The sequence below is a fragment of the Zerene cesonia genome, chromosome 18 (assembly GCF_012273895.1).
Source record: "Zerene cesonia ecotype Mississippi chromosome 18, Zerene_cesonia_1.1, whole genome shotgun sequence".
Classification (NCBI taxonomy): Eukaryota; Metazoa; Arthropoda; class Insecta; order Lepidoptera; family Pieridae; genus Zerene; species Zerene cesonia.
In genome coordinates this window covers 1962112-1972305 of record NC_052119.1, presented here as the reverse complement: position 1 = coordinate 1972305, position 10194 = coordinate 1962112, and the positions used below count along the sequence as shown (strand labels likewise).

The 10194-nt window shown below is 31.6% G+C and overlaps 1 protein-coding gene and 1 non-coding gene across 2 annotated transcripts; both read right to left on the bottom strand.

The window, feature by feature from the left end:
- Positions 1–3241: 3241 nt before the first annotated feature.
- LOC119833929 lies at positions 3242–7038 on the bottom strand. Its single transcript, XM_038358164.1, has 2 exons — positions 6899–7038; positions 3242–4283 (listed from the first exon to the last, which is right to left on the bottom strand). Exon 2 carries the CDS (start codon positions 4257–4259, stop codon positions 3354–3356), a length of 906 nt encoding a protein of 301 aa, XP_038214092.1. The 5' UTR covers positions 4260–4283; positions 6899–7038; the 3' UTR covers positions 3242–3353.
- A 2675-nt stretch (positions 7039–9713) lies between these two features.
- On the bottom strand, positions 9714–9786 carry Trnav-aac. Its single transcript has one exon. It is a non-coding gene; the product is annotated as a tRNA-Val (tRNA).
- Positions 9787–10194: the final 408 nt, after the last annotated feature.

Below are 10194 nucleotides of genomic sequence, written 5' to 3'. Positions count from 1 at the left end.
TTAAATGGTATAGGAATTTACACTTAAATGCCGGTCTTTAAAACGATATATTTGTACAATGTACACTGCTTAGGTGATGAAATATTTCATGACACGCTAAGACGTACTTGACTCGATAAAAAATTCCTTAAATTTAAAGCTAAAGTACCTTCCCTCAGGTATTTTAATTTTCATAACTATTTCAAGATTAAAATTAGCGAAATTGGTCGATCCTTTATTCAGCTTTAGCGATTCGAACGAACCAACGAAATATTAATGAACATACATTATTTTAAAATACAAAGTTCAATTGAAGCGGTTTTAATGGACCCATAAGAGATAGGTAACTTTTATTTTGACAAAAAGTAACACAAAAATAACCATGCCACACTTAAACATTTATCCGGAGGCCCGTTTTCTGTTCCTCACGCTTCTCAGTCTATTTTTTTCCAATCGTCAATCCTTTTCTTCTCCCCTTTCCCCTTAAAAGCGACAGCGCATTCGCAGAGGTACTGGTTCTGCGAATGTGCGGTGCAGTGGGTCATGGACGGTGGTGTTCGCCCATGGCGTAGAAGGCGAACTAAGAGCTCAGTCGGTCGCTTATGACATAAAAAATATGTATAGTCTTCGTGGTACACATGGTACAACATGATAACAATAAATATTCAACTGAAGTTTTTAGTTTTGAAATATGTAAAAACTGAATATTAAATGATAAGGCTGAACAGTATACTCAGGAGTCAAATATTATTGTGTAAGAAAAAATCTTACTTTTTAAAGATTTCTTTAAAAAATTTCAGTAGACTAGAAATACTTTTAGAATTAGAAAGCTATGTATTTATTTAGTAATGAGTTACATTTTTTTCGTAAGTATTTCCTTGTTTGATCTAACCGAGTAAATAAAAAAAAAATTAAATTGATTTTAAAAGGCGATATATTCATTAAAATACATTATTTATCGCGACGCTTCGAACACTTTACAAAAAAAAAATCAGTTAAAGTAATTGAATATTTCATTTGTTCTACCCCCATCAATCTAGGCGAAACCGAGAGAAACGGATAATATATAAAGTAAAATAATAAAATATAAATTAAATATATAAAAACACTATATCCTTTCACATGCATTCGCCATTTTGCTCTTGTAAATTCCAGCTTGTGTTATATAAAAGTACTATTTGACTAAAAGATGAAATTCATTTGAATTCCGACGTCGCGTACAATTTCAGTATTTTTGTCGAAAAACATGTAATAAAATCAGGTCAAAAGAATTGTTTTCATTGTATTTGAACTCTGCTTATGGAGGTTTTTTATTAAAGTTAAAGCGAGAAGTTTTAACGAACGACTAAAACGTAACTGCGTGCAGTGTTGCCAACGTTTAAAACAAAAAAATGAGGGAAAATGAAGTTACATTTTCTCTCATTAGGCATTCGCAGGTAGTAATTAAAAATTTGTAAAGTAAAATATGGCTTAGTTTATGTTAGTTTGAAAGTTCGCTCTAAAGCATCGTTAGTAAGATAGTCTAAGTTTTATGAATGAGGGATGTTATTTATTATTAAATGGATTATTTTTACAGAGAAACTTGGCTCTTTTCTCGCAGGGGTTATATTTACCGTCGTAAATAAAATTGGTTAAGATGCAAGTAGGTAATACCTGGAGTTTATTTGAAATTTGGCTTAGAGGAGTCCATGATACAATATAGCAGATATACAATGTATAATATAAAAGGATTTATATCTCTGTCTAGCGAACTATATAGCCAGCAATAACGTTAGAGTGGCTCACATGATTTAAGACACACAGAGTGCATGATGCTGTCTCCTTAAATTTTTATAGTTCTCTCGAGATTTAAGGAAAATTACTGTATTTTTGCAGCACACAAAAGTTATTACTACCATTGTTTAAATGGTGTAATGCTCTTAAATTCTCACCTTTTAATTGTGGGAATTCCTTTTTGTTATACGGGTATACTAAGTAGGCAAGCAAAGTAATGGCAAATTACTGTAATTAGGTGTATGTCATCATCATCAGCCCATATATTCCCACTGCTGGGACACGGGCCTCTTATGAAGGGATTTCAGGCTGGCCATCCACCACGCTGGCCAAGTGCGAGTTGGCAGACGTTACATGTCGTCGAACTTTTGAATTTTGGACATGCCAGTTTCCTCACAAAAAATTGAAAGTTAGTCACATACACCTAAAACAGTGAAGGTGTATGTGACGAACTTCTATAATTTTTCCGCATATAAAAATACATTCCTTATAATAACCCGTCTCACGCCTCGTCGTGTTATTCAAAAATAAAAAATGAAAGACATTTTTATGAGTAAATACAGTTCTTATCATTTTCTTTTCTAACCCCATGCTGCATTTGACTAACTTCAATTCTTATGAAAAGAATATCAAAGAACGTTTGGAAGTCAATCGGAAATAATCGTTAAATGAAAATATGAATTAAGCTGAAGAGGTTAACAAATGTTCGTGTATCGCACCAACAAATTCCAGTTATCTATATGACATCATAAATTTAATGCTCTTCGGATATTGATACATAAGTAATTCTCAATATCAGTTACACGTGATTTAATTTCATAATAGTTTCTATTTTATTAAGAAGTACATTTGTTTGTTGATAGTGTCCAACACTAGGCACGTATCCAGGTTTCACGCGGGAAACATAGTCGGTAAATATAAAATAAAATTTTCTTTAAAATAATACCTACTCCGTTTAGTACTCTTCATTTTTATTATATCAAACATTTAAAACTTATATATTTATAGATTAACTTCTTACAAGAAGAAGCAAACTAACTATTCATTCCAGATATTTATAACAATAATGTTCTCTCAATGGCATCCACCAGGATATTTATGATATAAACTTTACATTACTTTTTTAGTCTAGAATGACTGATAGAGTCTAGAGACCACCCATATTACGGTGTCTACATAAAAAAACAATATTTATTACAGGCATTTTTCAGTGTACACGTTTTTTAAAGTATGAATAAGTATATTTAGTTACAAATTGTCTGTCATTCATGAAATACGCCATAAGAGAATATATTTTAATTGCTATCAACAAAAACGAATTAATGACGCAGTTCATTCATAAATGCAGGACATTATAGCGAAGGTAATTAATAAATGCAAACGCCATGTTTCAGTTTTTATCAAACAACATAACTGGTTACGTGGGAAGATCCGAATGAGGTATGTTATCATCAACATAACGGTACAAAATGAAAATAAAACAAGAATCGCTCACATAAATGCTGTTTAATGCAATCCCAATTCAATTAAATTGAAATGCGATCAAAATAAATACGTTTAAATAAATAACCACCATCGAAATTGCAATTATGATTAATATTTCAATCGACGATATTAATTTTCATTTGTTCTAGTAGTTTCGATTTCGTTCGATTAATCTTTTTGTATTTCGGATTTGCTTTGACTGATCTTCTTACGCTACTCCTTATCATTACTCTGTCGAAAAGTTCTTCACTGGTATCCTCACTGCCGTCGTCTGAGAAATGGTTATTCATACTTTCGTCTAATTTCTTTGGCCTTATAACTATAGAGGTCATGGTATCATCTGATAGCGTCGCGTCAACATCTTCAGATAGCTGCCTGTCTTCATCACTTGTGGCTTTTTCTGAACTAAACTGTCGTACAAGAACCCTTGATTCTGTGTGAGGAACTTCTAAAGTTTTCTTCTTTTCATCTTTCTTTTTAGTACCTTCTCGATTACTAGGTTTATATTTCATCGGTGAGAAATCAACCCTACGTAGGAAACTGATAGAATCGGCAAACCTTCTGCTGCCTTTTCTTGTTGCTTTCGCGGGGGTTTTATTATCTTTAGTTTTGTTTGAACTGTCATCATTATCCAAAGCAATTCCGGAGTCAGAATTCGATTCGACATTTATTGAGATCTCTGGTACACTTAAAGCTTCCTTAATTTTCAATTTACTTGTTAAATCTTCAATTATTTCTTCTTGTTTTTTAATGATTTCATCTTTCTGTGCCAGTTGTCTGTTAACTGCTTCCGTCCTTATGGCTAGGTTGAGTTCGTAATTTTCAAGCTCCTTTGATAAGAACTCTAATTCCTTTTTTCTGTTATCTTCAAGCTTTTTAATGGTGTCACTTTGTTTTGTATAGGCATCTTTCAGTTTTGCAATTTCTTGCTTATGAGACGTGGTTAGAAACTTGATTACATTAATGGCTTCCTGCAACGTTGACGGTTGTAACAGGTTTTCTTTACTACAGCTAGACGTCATCTTTCACTGTGCCTCTTAATAGATCTGTAACAAAATAAGAAATCTTTTAAATTCTGTTGCAGTCTACTATACAAAACGTAATGAATGGTTCGCGGTCAGTTTTCATAATAGCACTTGTGATTGCTTAATTATTTGCAATTATGTAATAGTAATTTCATAAGTTTGTAAAATACGCAATATTTTAAGTATATCATTAATAAATAGAGTTGTTTCGTTGGACAAATATTAACAAATCGAGTTTAAAGCTTCGTTGAAGTTGTAAAGCGTTAATATTTATTTAATTAATAATATATAATGTAAATGGTCACTTCGTAGAAATTTCAATTGGATTTTTTTATCTTTAATGCTGTTATAGTCATAAAAAAGAGCCGATAATATAATTTTAACATGCGGTACATAATTAAAAAAAAATGATGTTCTAAATTCGACTATATTTTTTGTGTTTGTTACCTCGACTTTTCGACTAGGATAACCGATTTTGATGTGATAATCTGTATTATTATAAATTCAACGAATGTTCGTTTGTCCGTCAATTACATCGCAACCAGCATTTACTTTATATAAAATGTTGTAAATTTTTAATGCCTGATCTAGAGCATTTAATTATTATTACATTAATTTAATTTTTTTGTATTGTTATGTATCAATATGTGTACCTATAAGTCTAGTCTTAATACAAATAAGTATGGAAGCTAAGTTATTTCAATCTTATTTGTGAACATATTTCGCTAACTTAAACTATATTCCCCGTGTAGAGTCTGAATAGAAAAATTGTAGAGAATATTTTATTATATAGCATATATTAAGTCTAAATGTATTTTTCTTATAAAATATAATTTACATTTTGTTCTTTCTTCTATCCCGATTAACAAGGTGTTAATGTTATTGTAATAAGCATGGTAAGGTTTTGAGATTTTGTATAAATAAAAGGAGTCATAGATAGTACGCACATCAAACGAAGCATTGGATGGATCAAATAAGAGCTTTAAGATGCGATGCGATAAAATATGCGTCTGCGCTCTAGTTACATTTATTTTACGTGATCAGTATATTTTTTTTTGTTGATGCCAGTATAGAAAGTATCTTATGATTTTATCTAAGACATGATATACTGTGCGTCATGAACATAAACAAATAAAAATCTTATCATAATAACAAATATTCACATGTTATTTAAAAAGGTAGCTGTGTCCAATATTTATAAGTTCTTAAAATCTTATTTAGTTATCTTATTAAGTTTATTCTCGTACTATATATATATAAATATTAACTACGTAATTGAAGAAGAAACATTAACCATTTCACATGCTAGTACCATATTTCGGAATTCCCTACAAACCTGCTATTGTATAAAATTCAAAAGCGTGAATACCTGCTGGCTAACAGCTGTTAATACAGACAGGTAGCTTAATACTGGTTTATTTTAAAATACACAGATCTATTCAAAGAAGAACCTTTTAAACGAGAATGTTCTGTAAGCTGCCAGATGTTTTTGGGAAAAAAAAAACGTGAAGCATCTTTTTGAACAGCTTGATTGGTATATTTATTTATATTATTTTTCTATATTTCATAAAGCTCTAACAATATTACAGTTTTACTATTTTAATAAAATTAAGTCATCATTTAAGTTTACACTATTTCATCCACTTTTATTTATATGAGACTAGCTTGCGTCCACCCGGGATGAATCGGGACTAAAATATAGCCCATGACACTCACAGATATCGTGGCTTTCATTGGTAAAATAATTTTTAAAATCTATTCAGTAGAACCAATTATTACCACTTACAACATTGTAAGGGGTAATAATTTGTTATAATAAATACGTAGACACAAACTTTGTCCTTCTTATAATTTCCATCCTATATGCTTTTTGTCGTTTTAAATTACATGAGCTCCGTACCCTAAAACAAAGGTCACACCAGTCGTTGGTTGTTAGTTTATAACAAAGAGTAGATATATATAACTGTTGTATAGATTCCTTCAAGTGTATATAATAGTTCTGTCAATGCAAGTCGATGGTCCATTCTACACATACCATAGATGTTTATATTAACCGTTGATCGTACAATAACATTATTGTTTCGAGTGACCTTTAAAACAGCTGTTTGACTACTGTTGTCTTGGTATCGATAGTGGTGGCCTAGATTATATGCTATTTTGACTAATGCCTAATTTAATATGTTTGATGAATATCTTGGAGTTTTTTTTTAAAGTAAAATTAAATATTGAAGCATTTGATATATTAACTTGCTAATGCTGATATGTAGAGCTTTTGTAAGAAAAATTATAACTGATTGAAGGGCAAAGAAAAACACAATAGTTATGTAATCTATATATATAAAATTCTCGTGTCACAGTTTTCGTTGCTATACTCCTCCGAAACGGCTTGACCGATTCTTATGAAGTTTTGTGTGCATATCGGGTATGTTTGAGAATCGGCTAACATCTATTTTTCATACCTCTAAATGATCAGAGTAAGGCAGAACAGCGTTTGCCGGGTGCAGCTAGTTGTATATAGAAACTTCAATTCTTGACAAATGAAGTTGAATCAAAATTAAGCAATCAATCTTCGAACTTTTAAATAACAATTCAACAGACAATAAAATTAATCGAAAATAAAACAAATAAAAAATTACCTGAACAAAACGATCTTTATCACAAACACGAGAAAAGATAACGCGAACACAAAACAAAATATATGTCAACACAAACGCACATCACACTTGGTCGATTGTCGAACACTGACTGGTCTTACAATAAAATATTGTCAAAGACTAATTGATTCCCTACCTAAAAACAAAGTCTATTATACACCCCATCCAACAATTGTTACAGGATTAACAACCTTACGCTAAGAACAATAAGAACCGTGTAAATTCCCAGAATGCTAATCTTCCCAACTATGAGTCAGAACTCGTTTCCCCGGATTCCTTCGCAGGTAAGCCTGGACTGGGTTCATGGACCTTAACTATTAATAGATGGTGGGAGAAAAGGGATCAATTTATAGTGGTATTTATGAGGTCAGGCGCAGTTGCGAAATGTGTTAGATATTCTGCGAAGCTGATAAAAGGGTTTGCTGTTCCTAACCGGAAATATAAGATTTTTCTCTGTTGTTGGAAAAGAGATATAAAAGGACAATTTTTATAGGTATATACCTACATGTGTATAGACATGTAGGTATATAGGATACTTTTATTCCATTACGAAGTAAGCAAAGCTGCGATGACATTATTGTAACAAACATGAATTAATTAGGAACCTAATCGAATTGCAAAATAAAATATGGTAGATAATAAATTAATACAAAGTTTGAACAAAAACGATTTAAAATAATTTTTGTGGAGAGAATGAAGAGATAATAATTTTGTTCGAATTGTATGAGCTGCAAAGCAATAATAGTTTATAGATATAAATAAGATGTTAAGTGCAATAAAATAGTTTGTAATGAGTTGTTCTAAGTTAAAGCAGTGGTGGCTCAGTGGTGAGAACCTCGGACTTCAAAATTGATAAGTCGAAATTCGAGACCGGGTGAGCGTGCAGGAAATAAATTGATTTTTCAATTTATCTGTGCATGTAGATAATATCACCACTGCTTAAAACGGTGAAGGAAAACATCGTGAGGAAACCGACATGTCCGAGAATCAAAAGTTCGACGACATGTGACATCTGCCAACCCGCACTTGGCCAGCGTGGTGGTGGTCCTCATAGGAGGCCTGTGTCCCAGCAGTGGGAACATATAAGGGCTGATGATGATGAGTTGTTGTAAATTATACATGAGAAAAGAAAACAAAGATTTTTAAGAAACCAGCCTATCAATGTAAAGGTATTAAATTATGATTTCCTAAAACAATCCAAATACTTCTAGAAGTTTCAGGAAATAACTGTTTGCGGTGGAACAAAGGGATAAGTATTAAAGGATAATACGACGATTCTTATAAGACAATAAAAAGTTTAATAAGTTACTTAGAAAATATGAAACAATGACGCGGGTTATAATGGCTATTAGTGAGGGTGATTTCTTTTAATAGGATTCTTTTGTTTTATTGATATACAACAAAAGATCGGTAACTTTGAAGTGTTGATGGAAATCGTTAAAAAAATTAGCATAAATGAAATTATGTTTTTGCAGAGACTGAGAATGAAGCCGATGACAGATCCTTTATTCTTTTTTTTTTCGTGTCATAGCGGGTAACCCGACGGCAAGCGATCACCACCGTCCGCTGCGCTGCCCGCTTTTAAGGGGTAAGGGATAAAGAAAAAAGGTTACGGGTCTCCGACTCCCCCACTAACCATACGAAACACAGTAGCATGCAGATCACCAATCAATCTTCTTTAGTTATTATTTATAATGAGTTTAGGTCCGTTTAGATCCTGATAATACTATCCGTGATATAGGTTATCTAAACATCAATGGTTATTAATCAGCTATAAACAAACATGTATTATAATTAGTTATCTAATATAACAAAGCATCGTACGTAATTCATTATGAATATTAAACCACAACTCACTCGATGAAATTGACTTATTCAATTATAACACACTTATTTACAATTTATGATAATAATATTACAAACAAACTTTTATGAATTGTTAGGCTATTTAAAGATAGATGGTAATTAATAATATTTTTAAATGTTACATAGAAATGCATTATACTGTGATGATCGTAATAAGTAATTTTAAGATTTTTATATAACTATATATAAATTCATAAGCAATAGATAATGTATACCTTATCACTTATGTGAGATCATACACTGTCTGTATACCAAATTTCGTATCAAAATCTGTATCTTAGTTTCAGCGTGATTGACGGACGGCATTCAAAGAAACTTTCACATTTATAATACTACTATGATATATCATATATAGTGTGAAGTGTGATAACACTCAATTGTCTGAATAATCCAACAATTGGATATTTGCTATAACATTTACAATTTTATATTCATTTCTATGAATTTAAATGATTCAATGGTACGCCTTTCACTCTGAACACTTTGTTTAATCTGTGGTAAAACCAAGTGAAGCACGTTAAACGTCACTAAAACAAACGAAAGCTCCATCCATTCAAAGATTCTGGCAATTCTGTCTCGCAAAATCAGCCTCAAGAGAACAATCGAAGTTGGAGTTTTGTGAAGTTTCTACGTATCGGAGAATAATTTTACTTCAGGCGTATAAAATTATACGGGAACTTTTTTATTTCCTTTTTCACCGAATACGGTTCAACGGACAGCATAATTATTTAGATGGCTCCAAGTCAATGATGGGGAAAAGCGATGTTTATTTACGAATGATTTGGTAGCAAAATTTTAGCAATTTTCGATTTTTTATGGGGTTGATAATTTTTATGACACTGATCAAGATTTTAAGGCAATTTTTCTTCTCTGCATCAGAATAGACGTATCAGAATATAAAAGAAAGGAATAATATAAAAAAATAAAAAGTTGTTTCCGCCCGGGATCGAACCGGGGGCCTTCTGCGTGTTAGGCAGATGTGATAACCGCTACTCCACGGAAACGATGTTTATTCATATAAAAAGTAATCGTTACATGCGTTTTTTATGCTTGCAACACAAGGTGAGTTAATTATATTTGACCTAGTAACTTTGGTTCCTATTCATAAATACTTAATCAGTTTTATGTCTCTTTTTTAGTTTAAATTTTTCGAAATAAATAACATAGATAAGAAGAAGAAGGGAATAAAGTAGCGATTAATATAATGAATATTATTGATTTTAAAAAGTTCATTATACAATATCATAACGCAATGATAAGAATGAATGAGAAAAAAATAATTACTCATTTAATGAGATTACAGATAAGCACCTTTATGGCTATTAGTATAATATTTGTAAAACGCAACCCCAACAATAATCTCAAGAGCAATCTTATCCAATCGGCTTAGTGTTATTAAATGAGCCGCGGAT

Bases quoted from the DNA above. Each gene is read 5' to 3' on its own strand.
- LOC119833929 (XM_038358164.1), bottom strand. From the start codon at position 4,259: ATGACGTCTAGCTGTAGTAAAGAAAACCTGTTACAACCGTCAACGTTG.